Here is a 15500-nt window from a genome sequence, read left to right as displayed (position 1 = left end):
CTGCTGCAAGAGCTTTATAAAAATAAGGCTCCTCCTTCATCCATATGAAGATTTTTTCACAAAAGCCATTCTTTGTATTGCAGCAAAGCAGCACTAGGTAACACTGACAGTGCCCCAAAGAGGGAAGACGCAGCTGCCGGTGAAGGCAAAGCATAAATCAGCAAAAGATAAAAAAATGGCTGAAATTGCTATAAAAATTAAAGGTGACATCACTAGCTCCTATCCACTTCCAGGGGATATTACAGCAGAGCTGGCCTGGTTACTTCAGGCCAGGGATTCAGACCCCTCCCTCCACCTGGCAGTCAGAGGGTCAGAGAGAGCTGATGGCTCTTCCCCATGTACAGGCACAGGCAAAGCAATCTCTGGGCAAGAGAGAGGAGTAGATACCATTGTCTAAGAAATTGAAGATCTCAGGAACAGTTCCCATCCACTTCCAGGGAATTCTCCGGCAGTGCTGGACAGGTTATTCCATGCCTCGCCTGTCAAATATTTACCAATGCATCCAGTCATAATTTGCTGCTCTGGTTGGAAGTGTTAGAACTCCCATCTAATTTATTATGACAGTGTTGTTAACATAGTTATTTCCAGCCCAAAGGAAGCTTTGAAGTATTTATTGCTGAACTTCGGATCCACTCTCTTGCTGAGAATTGGGCCCTAACAGTATAGGGGCAATAGATGATCACAAAGATCCATCTTTTTGTCTATACATTTTTTTCCGTGTTCCATCTTACCTGAAAAGGTGTCACTGGCTTCCAGAAGCTATGCTTGTTATGCTACAGCTGATCAGTTTTAATTGTAGGATTGGAAGCTACAAAAAACATGTAGATTGAAACACTGATGACAGCTGCTGGGTTAGGGGATAAAAGACTGGTCTCTACCCACAAAGCAGCCCCAAGGACAATGGCAGGTCCCCACCCACCCAGGTAATTTGTGCCATGTGTTCAAAATGCGCCCCTCAGCCTGACAGTCAGAGCAAAACCTGCAGCAGTGAAGGACTCCTCCCTGATCAACAGATTCTGTAGAATCATCTCAAAATGATCGTTCCTACCATGGCCACTACTGCAGGTTTCCTGCATGCTGCTGAATTCATTTTAGCAGCAAAGGGAACTAAACTTTCCTCTGGAACTTGTTCTCTCATTCTGCCATTGATGCTGCCTCTCTGGCTTGTGGACTGTCTACTGACATATAGGATCATGAAATATGCCTTTCAAGGCAATGGCTAAAAGAGCGCCCATGAAGCTAATTTTTTTCCCCCCAACAGTTTTAGCCAAAACACAATCACAAAAGCTTTGGAGTTCTTTCAGACTTTACAAGAACAATACACTCCCACAAAACCAGAGTACTCCTGCCTGTCAAGTGATTTGCAGCCTTGTGAAGCCAAGCTCAGCATCCTTCAGCTTTCCTTTGGCACACAGAATATCACTGGCTTCAGAGACCATATTTTCTAACAGCTGAAATGATGCCTGCAAGTACCGTCCCCACAAGGGTAGCTGCACCAACGGGCCCTTTAAGGGCACAGGGTTAAAAGCCTTACATGTTTTATTTAACAAAAGCAAGGATGCCAAGACCTGCACAGTAACAGGAATCCTGGTGTCTGGAGGGCAAACTTTGCTAGTACAGAGCTGCAAGTCAGCGCATTGTCCCCACCAGAGTTCACCTCCATTATGACTCACAGCAGCCTCGCCTGTGTGGCCTGGGAGGCACCTCTGCTTCCCAGGTGTTCAAGCAGAGTAAGGGCAAAGGGCAAAAAAGGCCACAGACATGGTTGATCTGAGGGTAATTAGCTAGTTAATTAAATGATCACAATTCTAAGTATAGATAAGACTAGTACCAAAATCCTGTAATGGGTAGGGAACTGTAAATCGATGCACTCTTAACTGGAAACTTCTCCTTTCTTACCCTGTGGAAAAATGATAATTGTTCAATTACAAAAAGCAAAACACTTGTTTGAAAGATAATTGTGTTTTTATTTTTCTAAGCTTGCACTTGTGGAACATAATAAATGACCTGATATAATGACAACTTTGCAAAGAAGAGTCCCCCTCTCCCCAACATCTGGACAGCAATATATAAATATTTACAGTGAAAAAATAGGGAAGGGAAGAGAATTAAATCAACATTAGCCAAGTCAGTTTGTCTCTACACATCTGATATTGAACATCAACTATTTCCTTCAATTCAATCTTAACCAATGCTTTCCTTTCACACTGCTTAGGCTTTAACTTCATTTTTTAGATCTTAGGTGCAACAGACACACTCCTGCTCTGCTTCTATAGTTTTCTCCTGTACAGTAACCATAGAATTTCCTTACTGAACTTTTTATTTCAGTTTGTTAACTTTGAAAACAGCAAAAAAATTAAATATAAGTTTATGTCTCCTGATACAAAGTTTCTCACACGATCAAACACATCACAACACTGAAAATCAGCATAATGAAATGCTGTATAGCTTCTTAACAAGAACATTAGGTCTGGGTCCTAATCTGTTTGCTTTAACAAAAGCTCTCTTCAAATAGAACAAGTACATATAGAAAAAATAACCTTCTTATTTTCTTGTTAAAAAAAGGAAATGGTGCTTTCTATAAACAAAAGATGCAGTTTCCTTGACACAGATATAAGTTACAATGGAGAGAGCTCAGAAAGCTTCAAATAAAATTACCATCTGTTTAAAAGGATGATTTAAGAAGTTGACTGGAAGAGGTTCAATCAGCTCATTTAGTCTGGTAATCCTAGAAATGTCAGTGTAAAAAAACCCTACTTTTTTGCTTTCTGCTATACAGTGTCACACAATCACATGACTGAAAACATATTGCCTGCAGAAATGGTAGACACTGATCACGCACAATTTGGTTGTATGATGTCAACACTGATTGCCGTGTCCAACAAGAGGTTCAACATCCTTCGGATACCGAGGTGCCGTCCTTAGCAGCTGTTTCACATATGTGAGCTTCGTCTGCCTCTAGTGCCCAACGACACACGAAGCCTTGGCTCCCTTGCTTTATAATGTTCATTGAAGTCCAATCTAAAGCTAAGAAACCGAAGGCTTTCATCAGAACTGGTTGTCAGCAGGACCAAGAACTGCTGGACGATTCCCTAAAAGGAGAAAGAAAAACCCAAGAGACAGCTAAGAAGACATCACTGGTGTGTTTTGCACAGGGGTGCCAGGTAGTGCCCAGGCCTGGCAAGGAGGCAGAGGGAATCTGGAAAAAGGCAAGCACAAGCATTTATACCAATTGTTAGCAAATCAGTTATCAGCTGGATTAATTCTTTCTTCAAAAACCCAGAGCTTTATTTTATCTTCAAATGTCTGCCATGCACATCAGTCTCCAATGTAAACAGCTCAGTCTTTTAAACTGCTCCCACTCTGTGTCTTGCAGGCACCCTCCATCTGTCTGAAGGCTTCCAGGCTGCAGGGGAGCTGCCCCTGTGCCCCTGCCCCAGCCCTCCCAAGGCAGCCCCACCACCCCTGGGACACCTTCAGGACCCAACCCAGGCCAACAGAAGACCTCAACGTCTTTCCACGTTATACGTACAACACAGGCCAGGCCAACGTTAGACCACTGCTTGCTTCAAAACTATGTATTTGATGTAGGATATCCAGCAACAAGTGGCACCCCAGCACAGCAGAGCACCTGCCCAATAGCTCAGTCGGTGCTACTGACCCAACAGCTAGACTCTACACATTTGGAACAGTTTTTATGTGGGACTTGCACTTGGCATGCAGTAAGTACACTTCTTGAACCCATCCTCCTGTTCAGCTCTAGCCAAGGGGCTGCAGGAGCTCCATAGCATTCAGGAAAGGAGAGGGCTTTGGGAGGATGGAAAGACTCAACTGAAGAATTCATTCCTGATCTCTGCTAAATACCAACACGGACATGCCCACAGAGCCCGCCATCACTTCCAAAGATGACCAAGGCTGGCCAGGGGAGTCCTGCAAGGAAAATCCATAGTAGGGTTCAGCAGGAATACAGTCCAAGCAGGCAAAAGCTATGTTGCCAACTTAGAGCAACACTGTAGAGCACAGAAACTATAATCTATTGACAGCCTACACTTAAAGAATTTGGCTCCATTTTCCTCTGGCAGAGAGAACTGCAATATAACCCAGGAGCAAATTCCTCCCAGATTTGAAGTCCTCTCATCAAAGCTCAGGATCTCTACAACCCTCAACAAAAGCCACCAGTATTTTATAACCTGGATACTATTCTATTTTTCCCTCAAACTTCCCTGTGAACTGAACGCTTTTGACAATGCAGCACTTCATCCACATTACCTATAGCTTGGCAAAGCTATAGGCAATACAGAAACTTATCTGATGCAAACTACCAGAGAGAAGGACTGAGAAGTGCTCTGCACATGCCGTACAGGTAGTAAGTCACAATTGTAACTGATATAAAGAACTAATTGTACTCTTACAAGGTAAAACAAACGCACAGGTAACAACCCAATAAAACCACTTCAACCTCATTTGTTTACCTAGGGAAACAATGCATGCTTACATGTTTAGTATTTGTCTGAATGTGTATTTGTGGATATTAAAATAAGAAAGAAAGATGCAAGAAATATCAATATTAAGAAGGAAGAAAGCAGGCCCTACAGCTTTAAGTCAAACTCAGTATCGACATTATTCAAAAATCCTAACCAGGCAGGCCAAAGGTAGTAAGAGAAGTTAAAAGGTAGATTATCTACACCAAGAGCATGTCGTGTGTCCAAGTCAAACGATGAGTTGTGATAGGGTTTTGGTTTTCAGCTGACCTGAGGTCTAATCCTGAAAGGCTGCTGTGGCACACAGTGCTGTGTCCCTCCCTTTCATCGCTTTCTGGAATGCTTTCCCTGAAATCTAACAGTTGGTATTTCTGGGAAATGGGAGCTTTAGAATCAGATATAACAAATTAAGACAAAGCCAGAATAATTACCATTAAAGACAACAGCCTGGGCACATTCCCATACACGATCAGAAAACCTACCGTCTGCTGAGGAACAGTGAATACAGGCTTCTAAGTAGAGAAGCAAAAAATGAAGACCTAGATCCACAAACTTCACACAAATACAGAAGTTACACCTACTCAGCATCTGAAATTGGTTTCTACATATCAAAGCTCAGCATCCGTATTTTAAAAAAATATAATTTAAGGGGCACCTGGTAAAAGTGAGTGAGTATTCGCAGCTGTGAGCACATTTTGGGTATTGAGTCTTGAAATTCTTTCATCCTCCTGCTCTCTTCTTCATCTTCTGACGCAGTTACACCCCACTTGCCCTACATAGAGACCAAATGAATTAAGAGGTCAAGCATCACACGATGAAAGTTGCTAACTGGGCCACTTCTGCCCAGCTAAACCACCATGTTTATACAAACCAACCACTGCGGTAGAAAGCCAAACATGGAACTTCTAATATTGAAACTATCAGTCACTTTTGGTGATTGTACAGCACATGAAAGAAATCTGAGGTTAGCAAAGCAGGTGAGTCTCACATCAGCACTGCGTGTCCCACAGACTGACAGCAGGGAGGCAGGCATGGAGTTATGGCAGTTTTGCAAAAGGGTTCAGAATATTAAAGCCTCTTCCACTTCCTTCACCTGAAAGTACCCTAAATTTCTCATCCTCCAAAGCCCACTAGATCTACTCACCTAGAGGTTTTGGGCAAGATAAACAAAAAACACCATTCAGCAGTTTTGTTTGAATTCACCAGCTACTGCTGATGACTTCTACATTTGTCCCAACTACATTTTTCATTTTTGCTGCACCTTTACGTGATATCTAAAATCTTCCATGTATCAGAAGACAAGTATATCTGCCTCAGTTTTCAGAGTCTAGTAATATCCTTACTGTACCTCCAGCTCACGCTGTTTTTTCCTCTCTTCAAATTGCAACCTCAGCTGCAACTCCTCCAAAGCAGCTCTGTACATTGTGTCTTGGGCATTCTGGAGCTCAATGATCTGATCAAAAACAGCTCGAAGCTGGTTGAGAAGCACCTGTGAGACAGTTAAGCAACAAAACAATGAAACGGCTGTACAGCAGAAGAGTTTTAAGTTGTTACCATTCTTCAGAACATGAGTAAATTGATTTTGTTTTTTTATTTTTTTTAATTTTTTACACACAGCTGGAGAGACTGTTTTGCAAAGCCCCAAGTCTGCTGTTGCATAATCACACAGCTTCTTAGGACCAAAACCAACTGGCCCACATTGTAACAAGTTTTGTAACGAGAATCTGTCAACTGTGTCTGAGGATTATGTACAGAGCCTACCATAATAAGGTCTTATATCAAAGGAAGAAAAATTACATTTCCCCTTGCTCCTACAACATAAGGTGTTTCCTAATGTGTAAGCGAAGGTCACAAAGCTACAATTTAATGCAAAGGAAAACACTTACCCTGGAATCGCTATCCAGCAAGCACCGAGCTATGATTGTGTCTAGAAAAACTTCATGAGCTGCAATGATGTGATCCAAGTCCTGTGCTTGTTGGACCTTGTTCCAGAGTTCATCCCACGAACACTCAAGCACCTGGAGCAATGATTCAGGATTGGGCTGTTTTGATTTGCTAGATGACAAGCTCTTTGAAATTTAAGACACACAACACATACAGAATATTAAAAGTACTTCATTTTTAAGCAACTAATTGGGTGGATAGAGAATACCTCAAATGTAATGTAATACTGCATTTGATGAATGAAATGGACCATTTCTGATGCCAGAACGTGACACTGATGCAGCACCCCAGAAAGCTCTGTAAAAAAATCCAAAGAGATGGCATGTTAAAGACTGCAAGGACATACACAGCCATCAAACCAGCTTGGTAAACTTCTTTCTACCAAATTGAATACTTCAGAAAACAGCCGCTAATCTTGGATGGTAGCAGCAATACTGGCTGGTAACAGATAAGCAAAGAACATTGCACAATTAACTCCTAGAACACGTGAGACAAAAATGACACTGACTGTGCTTATTAGACAGTGCTGGAAACTTGCTGAGTATCACAAGTGAAAAAGAACCTCTCAGTCCCAAGACACCAAAATACAGTTAATGTCCCGTGCGTTCTTTCGGTTGAAAACCTGAGGCCACAGATTTGCAGTTACTTCTGAAGCCTCTCACAACTCTTACCATTAGCCTTCAAGTCACAGACAGCGTATTTTTGCACCGAGTATTGTATTTCTACACCGAGACCAAAAGAGAGGGTGGTTGTGACAGGGGTAGGGAAGTTGTGGCTGAGGCAGTCCAGGCGCAATTCCCTGATCCATGATAGAGTCCACAGTTAAGTCACTAATGGCCTCAGCTGCCCACCTGTAGGAGAAGGTACCTCTGTTGCAGAAGGGGAGTATCAAGCTTACCATCAGCTGCAAAAATTATCTGAAATGAAGATATTCAGCCTTCTGGAATCAGGCAGATATTCAGACAGAGAAAGTAATTTCTAAGAAGCTGCCAAAGTAATTTGCCACTGCAGACAAGATATGAGACTACTATAAAATTTTCTTATCTTGGTATGTTACAGGACCATCCAATGATCTGAAAGATATTACAACAAGCTACTCTGTGCTACTCTGTTCTCCATTTCTTATGCCTTTTCAGGAAGGCTATCCCTAACACATTATCTTGCATTTATAAATAGAATCAATGAAATAAAACCCAACCAAACCTCCAGGGTTGTCTAAACAACAGAAGTCCTTCAACACTGGTGAGCTGGAGACATCTGTGTTTTCTCTTCCAACTACTGACAGGAAAAGAGCGAGCTTGACACTACTGTCTAGAAGTACTCCTTTAAAACATTAACATCCCTGGCTGTTAAGACTTTTTGGCAATTGCAAATGAAGCTATCCTTGAAAGTTAATGCTACCTCGTTCTGGCTGAAAAACAAAAGACCCTGCAGCTGCTTCCTCCTATCAGTTACTGTCTTCCACTTGGTGCTCTGTGACTGGAAGGGCAAGATGTTGTTTTGGGGGGAGAGGGAGAGAGAAAATAAAAGCAAGTTCTACTACTTCACAAATCAGTGCTGGGGTAAACTATCCATGTGTTTCAGAAAAAAATTGTATTTGCAGCTTCCAACCTAGACATGTCAGTGAGAAAGAGACCCCTGTACCTCTGGGCAGAAGGCAGAACAGGTCTTGCAACTGGGGTTTTATCTACAGAAGACTGCACCTTGGCAAAGCGTAAGAAAGGCCTCCCAAAGGGGGAGGGGTAGTCGTGTGTGTGGGCAGGGGGGTAAAAAAGGAAGAAAAACCCCAAACTTCCTCTGGAGAACAAAAGAACAAATAAAACCCTAGCAATGGAGACAGCTCCAGCCTGAAGACCCTCAGGTGATGAGAATAAAATTTCTTAACTGCACCCTACTCTCAAAGGGAACAGAAAGCAAGAATGCAATAGACCACTAGTTTTGAAACAAACAAGCACCTATTTGGGACAGCGAAATGACAGCAAACCAAATCCTATCTCACAGAAGCAAATAAAACCTAGTCATCCTGTGCAATTCCAGAGATCAGCCCTGTGCACTAGAGCAGACTTCACAAGAGCTTCTTTCCCAGTGACCTTCTGAGGCCAAGATGTCCACACACCAAAGCGTTCTTAATTATGAAACCACAAATGTATTATATCTTTGTAAATATTACTGTGCCACAAAGAAGCATAACCTTCAATAGCTATTTCTTACTGAGAGAAATATACATAGGTTAAAAAAGTCAAGAGTGAGCCAGTACAGATGGTCACAAGTATGAGTATATTCTCAGCCAAGAAGCAGGATCAAAAAGTCTCAGTCTATTAAACATACACCAGAGCCACTACACTTAAGAGCTTTCCTGTTTCTTCTCAAACATGCATTTCTCTTCTCAGCCTCTTCTGCTTTTGCTAAACAAAAGCACAGGGAATGAGTGAAGGTAAAACTAGTAAATTCACAAGTGTCTATGTGTGAGACTTACTACTTCCAGCACAAGAAAGAGGGAGACACAGGATACAGATAGGAAGGCATCAAGGAAGATGAATAAAAGGGGATGGAAAGTAACAGTCTTTTTCCAGAGACATGGGATGTTTCATTTGCTCACTGCTACAAAAACTCACAGCCAAGGATTAAGTAAACCAAGAAGCAGGAAACTTCATTTTACAATAACATTCTTTTATCTTCATCATCATGTACCATTAATCAAGGAGCCACAATATAAAATTCGTCTGTCCCAACAAACTCCCCCCCCCCCCCCCCCCCCCCCAGTTGAAAATAAGATGCAGTTCTCTAAATTCAGTTTACAAATACGTCATCCGTTTGGGCCTTTCTCACCTGGCATGCTTTTCAGCAGCTTTGCATTGCACATGTGCCCTTTCCATATATCAGTAAGAATATACTCCATTCGCTTTGCTCTCCAAAGGAAATTAAATACTCTTAGATAGTGGCTCATGCACTCACGTGTAAAGACCTACAAAACAAACAAAGTATCAGTATAAATTAATAGACATACCATGTGTTTTGAAGGACCAAGAACCTCTTCACAGTCCATCCTATCTGACCCATGTAGTTTATTGCTAAATATCATCAAAACAAAATTCCTGGAAACCCCAGAGCTTTTGGAAAGATTCTTCAAAAGCTGAACTGAGATACTGAAACATTCAAGTAGGCACAAGACACTGCAGGAAGAAGGGATGAATATGATAAAGTCTAAGCATTTCACTCTTTTCAAACTACATATAAAAAAATCCTTCAGCCAGACTCATATCTTGACACCCTGTTTAAAAAAAGTTATTTACAAGTTCTTTATAGAGGCTAAATGCATTCTGATCAATACTGCAGCTATTTTCTCAGTAGTGCTAATGAATGCTAGCTATCAAATTTCATTTAGACAGTACAAATAGGTTCTCCTCAAATACCTTCTTCAGTTCCTGGCAAATTATCCCAAATTAGCAGCTACAGACTAATAATAAGAGAACCATTCTATTTATTAAATACTTGCTAAAAGCTCTGCTGTAACAAATGAATTACTGATTTTCGGTAATGATTGTTTTAAATGTAGCTTTTCATCACTCTCAGTTAATTTATAAGAATTGAGATTTTTGCTCTACTGTTTATAGCTGGTGCATCTTAGATGCCAAAAAAAAAGAAGTCTCTCTGATCTTACATTCCAGAATAAAAAAGTTATCTCACTAAAAAAATATTTAGCAATTCAATTCAGTATCTGTGACATGTTCACAGCCAGCAGTATATGACATTACCGTTGCTATTGGCCCATCCACGTGATAGTCCAAGCTGAAGACATCCCATCCAGTGTCCCCAGGAGATACCTGTATTAAAAAGATATGCTACTTTCAGTGTATAATCAGAGCATACTAGTGCTCAAGACCAACTCTTGCATACTCTTCCATTCTTGACAGCCTATGAAAAAACAAGCACCCACATCAATTCGAGATACAGGGAGTTCCTTCTTGAAAGTAGTAGATAAAGCAAAAACAAATCGAAGTTTGACACAAGGGTGGGATTCATCTCACCCAAATGTTCATGTTTGTCAATGTTTTTCCATTGGGGCTAGTAAAGGAAGGGAAGGAAAAACTTCTTAGGTAGGACTCAGTTTAAGATATAGACTTATTTCAGATGTTACAGTTCATCAGATAGCTCCAGTTCCAGAGGCAGGAGTTTTCTCATTAACTCAAGTTTCTTAGCAGAGGTCTCCCTTCATGAAATGCACTTTGATTGCTTCACTCTTTGTAACTACTGCTGACAAAGAAACCACCCCCCAGATGCTTGTAAGAGCAACAGCAGGAGGAGCTGTTTGCAGAACCTCAAATCAGGGCCATGAGCTTCAATTACTGTTAGACCCCAAATACTCCATATTGTCAATTAAAGGGTTGTAAACCCATGGCTTGATATGCATATAGTTACTGTTAGACCTCCAAATACCCAACTTTGTATTGTCAATGAAACAGCTGTACACCCACAGCTTGATATAAAAATAGACAATAGGCAGGAAATGGGAAAAGATGACTTACTAAATGAGGTTTACATAATTCAAAGTAGACTTCAGTGGAAAGGCATGTGAATGTATTTACTTATACACATGACAATTTTGTTTCACATATATGTCTTCATGTATACACACACACAAAAGGGTATGTTTCAGGTCATAGACACCATGATGCAACAGACCTCCAGAAGTCGAACATCCAGTCGTTTGAGAATCTCAGGATTATCAAACTGGGCATTAGTTGCCCTCACCGCTGTTTCAAGGATTCCAGTTAGATTATGCTGATATAAGGTTGTGGCTGGTCGTGCAAGCTCTGGCCTGGTGGTTATGAAACAAACAGTCATGGCATATTACTGAGCTATTCTGCAGCAGCAGTTTGGTACTAACTGCAGCACACAGTAAAAACACTTTTCTGACAGACTTTCAAAACCTCTCGTATTAACTGTTTCAGTCTTAACCATGAAGAAAACTAAAAGGCAAAATATTTGAGCAGAACAAGACTATTCATATGCAGCTATACACCTGACCATCAGCATGCAGAGTAACTTTATCCTCACTTAACGCCAGATTTGAAGTTACCAGGATTGATAGCATAACTATTCTGTAATTTGAGTTGCATTCATATCTAAAATGAGCTAGATTACATGATTAACACATCAAACCATAGTTTCATTTCAGTTTTGAGAGACTTACTGATATCCATCTCACAGGCTTAGAAGTGCTGGCAGAAGCACAAAAACTCACCCCATCCATGCAACTTAAACTTTCCAAAGAGTTGCAACATGCCAGTAACAACCACCTTGCACTACCCCTCTCCCCCATGATCAGTATTGGAAAGCCCCTCACTACTTCTGCCTTAAATGTAATACTGACTCCACAAATCAACCTTATTCTGCTTCACACTAATTTTCAATTAAAAAATCATGGTCATGTACAAGTCATCACCAAACAATGCTGATTCTGATTTACAAACAAGGTAGTGGAAGCTCTATTACAAAGCCTCCTTTCTAGGCCAAAGGAAAGCTTTGTAAAGGACATTTTTGATAGACTAAGTTTCATCAGTAGCACCAGCATGTAAAAACAGTGAGCTTGCAAATACACTTTAAGAACTGAAACTGATACTTCTGGGTGCACCTGAGTGCTTAATATAGAGGCTGGTGAGGCACCAATTACATTTTAAAAAATGTAGAGAGGTGTTGACACAATGCTTTGGACCAAACACCTCCAAAATACAAAAGCCTAACATTCACAGCAATGCTAACTAGTGGCATCAAAAGCAACAGAACTTTTCTGCTTAAACTTGCTGACAGGAGCGAGAGAAGCGCTGACATCCTCAAGGCTGTTACAGGGTCAGCGTCAAGATATCTATATTAGTGCAAATTTTCAAGACATTCTGAAGTGGTACTCTATACACTTCATACCGAAAGGAAGAACAAAATTTAAGACTCGGGGTCAAAGAAATTAAACCCAAAATAGAATTTAAAAGTTGTTCAATTAAACCTCTGAGCAATAAGATACTTAAAGGGTCCTCTTCCAAAAGTGAAACAGTTTCTGTGCTGATCATGCACATTTGCAAGCATCAGAAATTCATCATAATTAATTACCCTTCCCACTCTCTTACTTGAGCAAGTCCATTAAATGCCTGATAAAGTCTCCTTGACCAAGCAGTAAATAGCGCCTCATGGCCTGCATGTGTTCCAGTAAATTGTACTTCTTATTGAGAACATCCAGCAGGTATTTGCTGGTCTCAAAATAAGCTGCATCAATTTTCTCTTGAAATGCATTTTCCAGATCTGTGAACAAATCAGCAGCTAAAAAACAAAAGTTAAAATTAAATTAGTATTTTTCAAAAACTGAGGCAAACAAGCTTTGGAACTGAAACATACAAGCAGACAACTTGATATTTTGTCCGATCCACTATATTATACATTTGGCATAGGCAAAGTGAAAGCAAATCTAAAGCAGCCCATACTTCAACATTATTACTTTTAATTTGTGCCCAGCCTGTACTTTCCAATAACAGCTCATTATTTAATCACTTTCACACAGGAAAGTGATTCTTTTTTAGCTTTGTGAAATACTACAATTTACAGAATAAATTAATTTGAAAGAGATCTAAAAGCTCAGAGTTAGGGATAAGCTTTGCTGGGGGCAATCTAAATCAGAAGTCACTTCTAAGGGTGGGAGGAAAAAAAAAAAAAAAAAAAAAATCAAAGAATCAGTCAGAATATACAACAGAAGAGAGCTCCCACATATAAGCCAGAATGAAAGAGGAGGGAACATGCTTGTGCTATCTGAGGGACATCCAGCAACCCAATGTTTTCTTCTCCACCTTTAATGCATGGCAATTTGAGGGCAGAAAGTAGGACACTGCCCTTCAGTAGGAAGCATATTTCACTGTCTTCTACAACAAGCTTATTAAAAAAGTGACTGCAATAAGGCTGTTATGAGATATCAAGAAATCTGGCCTCTTCAGGCAACATGGAGTAAAACTCCAAACACTGGACTGCTAACTACTGTTAAGATTCAGCATTAAAGGATATACTCACACTTCCAACAATTTTGAATTACACAATTAATGCTCTAAAGGTAAAAAATTAAGATTCAGGTACCAAATTAGTGTAAGACAGCGCACTGCCTGCTCCAGGATTAGTTCCAACCTGTACTGCAGACAGGAAAAATTAAAACCAAGTTTCATGTTGTGATGAGATTCAGCTTCAATTAATAAAATGCTTTTAAAGAAGAAATAAAACATTGGTTCAAATGAAGAAGTCACTCTTTAATGAGGGAAACCTCACACTGTCTCGTTCAATAACATTCCCTGAGGTTTCCAAACTCTCATTCAGTAACCTGTGAAGCTCTCCATAAGACAGCAAAAACACAAGCATATGCAGAGATGGCAAAGAGATAACACTCGTGCAATACATTGCTGTGCTCAAAATCCCTACACTAGAATATTAATTAGTCAAGTAACATACATCAAGCTTAGGAGATGTGAGAATTAATACAGCCTGCAGTAAAGGAATCCTCAAATTCCCCTTTCCAGTCCGTGGCAACAAACCAGGACAGCAAAACAATTCACCAAGGTCTCTGCTCACTCTGGTCCAAGCAAAGATCTGGTGTGATTTAACAAAGCAATTCTTGCATTGCTCAGGTAAAGAAGCATGCAGCAGTGTTGCACTGCTGGGAAAAATATCTGTTTGTATTTGTCTCACTGGTACAGGACAGCAAGAAAGTCCAATCAATTCTAACTTTCATCCAGTTTTTTCTCATCAGCAGATCCTGTCCTCAATTGCTGCCTTCCAAAGATGCGTTCAAGTGTGGCTGCTTGCTTGCACAGTGGTACCAGCCATGTGATCTGCCACATGGTTTCACTGCTGTCTTCAGAAGAAGGAACTTTTAGAAGGGGGAAAAAAAAATGCTAAGAGGAGTTTGACAGACAAAACACAGTAAGTTACAATACCCCAATTATTTGTTCCTGCAAGTGTCCTTCCACAAGATGCTGCGAGCCTAATGGGCAAAGCGAGAGGGAACAAGCCAACCCAGAAAGAGTTATGAGCTAATACCTTCAGCTACTGGACACAGGGATTGGGCCTAGGACTGACTCAAGGCACAGGCAAAACCCAACAGGCAACAGACAATTGCCCAGTCTGCCTATGGCAAGCCTACCAAGTCACACATGCTGGTCCTGCCTCCATTCAAGTAGGGGTGAGCGTGTATTAGTCCGTAACTATGGCTGAGGACACATGAACCAGTCTCAACTTCTTGTTACTCCAAGCAGAAAAAAAAAAAGCAGCCTTTCCCCTCTCCTTAGTACTATTGCCAGCTTGCCTTGAGGGAAGGAACCTGGCCACAGCCCTTCATCTCTGAGACCAGAAAAACGAAGTTTACGTGTGTAGCTGTAACACCACCTCTGCATACATGCACACCAGCACAGGTAATGCAACATCCCTGCTTGACATGCAAAACTACCAAAAAGGTTGCCTACATCAACAAACAAGAGGCCTAAGCATAAGTTTTTAAAGCTGTACAAAGTTATCTCAGGACACTGTGAAATGCCAGAAATGGATCAAGAAAAGGTCTGGCAAAAAAAAATCACTGACCGACAGGTCCATGAGTTGCTATTGAACATATTGGTCTCACGTCATTCCTGGGTTCAGAAGTTCACAAACTTTGGAGAGCTAGAGATTGGAGCTGGGATCATTTTATCTGCTTTTTTTACTGTCCTTCTTCCCCAAGTGCTTACTACAATCCCCTGTCAGGCAAGATGATGAACTTCTATACAGTTCTTCATCTCCGACTTCCTGTTTTAATACATGTTCAGTTTTTTACATCATGATGACTCCAGCAACAAAAGGAACCTGGGGAAACATGAGCGCTAAGGTTCCAAACTAAATTAAAGAAATAAAAAAATACAGCCAGACCCATGAAACAGTCAGTTTTAAAATAAGAAAAAACATCCAGAATTCAGGCTGGTATCCTAGCCTTCCATTGTCTTATTATAAGTATTTATCTGAAAGGACTCTCAGGATATTATCAGATGGCACAAACCAGGACAACTGGATGCATTTCCA

General features: G+C 40.8%; 1 protein-coding gene across 3 annotated transcripts in view; it reads right to left on the bottom strand.

The window, feature by feature from the left end:
- Positions 1 to 1954: 1954 nt before the first annotated feature.
- TUBGCP3 (tubulin gamma complex component 3) overlaps positions 1955 to 15500 on the bottom strand; it is a 57894-nt gene continuing 44348 nt past the window's right edge. For all 3 annotated transcript variants that reach the window (XM_074910131.1, XM_074910151.1, XM_074910141.1), the window contains 9 exons: positions 12548 to 12737; positions 11109 to 11244; positions 10181 to 10249; positions 9255 to 9390; positions 6634 to 6722; positions 6368 to 6499; positions 5830 to 5970; positions 5137 to 5253; positions 1955 to 3092 (listed from right to left, as the gene is read on the bottom strand). In XM_074910131.1, coding sequence (XP_074766232.1) covers positions 2934 to 3092; positions 5137 to 5253; positions 5830 to 5970; positions 6368 to 6499; positions 6634 to 6722; positions 9255 to 9390; positions 10181 to 10249; positions 11109 to 11244; positions 12548 to 12737 — 1169 coding nt within the window. In that variant the 3' untranslated portion in view covers positions 1955 to 2933. The remainder of the gene's footprint in view (positions 3093 to 5136; positions 5254 to 5829; positions 5971 to 6367; positions 6500 to 6633; positions 6723 to 9254; positions 9391 to 10180; positions 10250 to 11108; positions 11245 to 12547; positions 12738 to 15500) is intronic.

This window comes from Athene noctua, chromosome 1, assembly GCF_965140245.1.
Source record: "Athene noctua chromosome 1, bAthNoc1.hap1.1, whole genome shotgun sequence".
NCBI lineage: Eukaryota > Metazoa > Chordata > Aves > Strigiformes > Strigidae > Athene > Athene noctua.
This window is presented reverse-complemented; position numbering and strand designations above follow the sequence as displayed.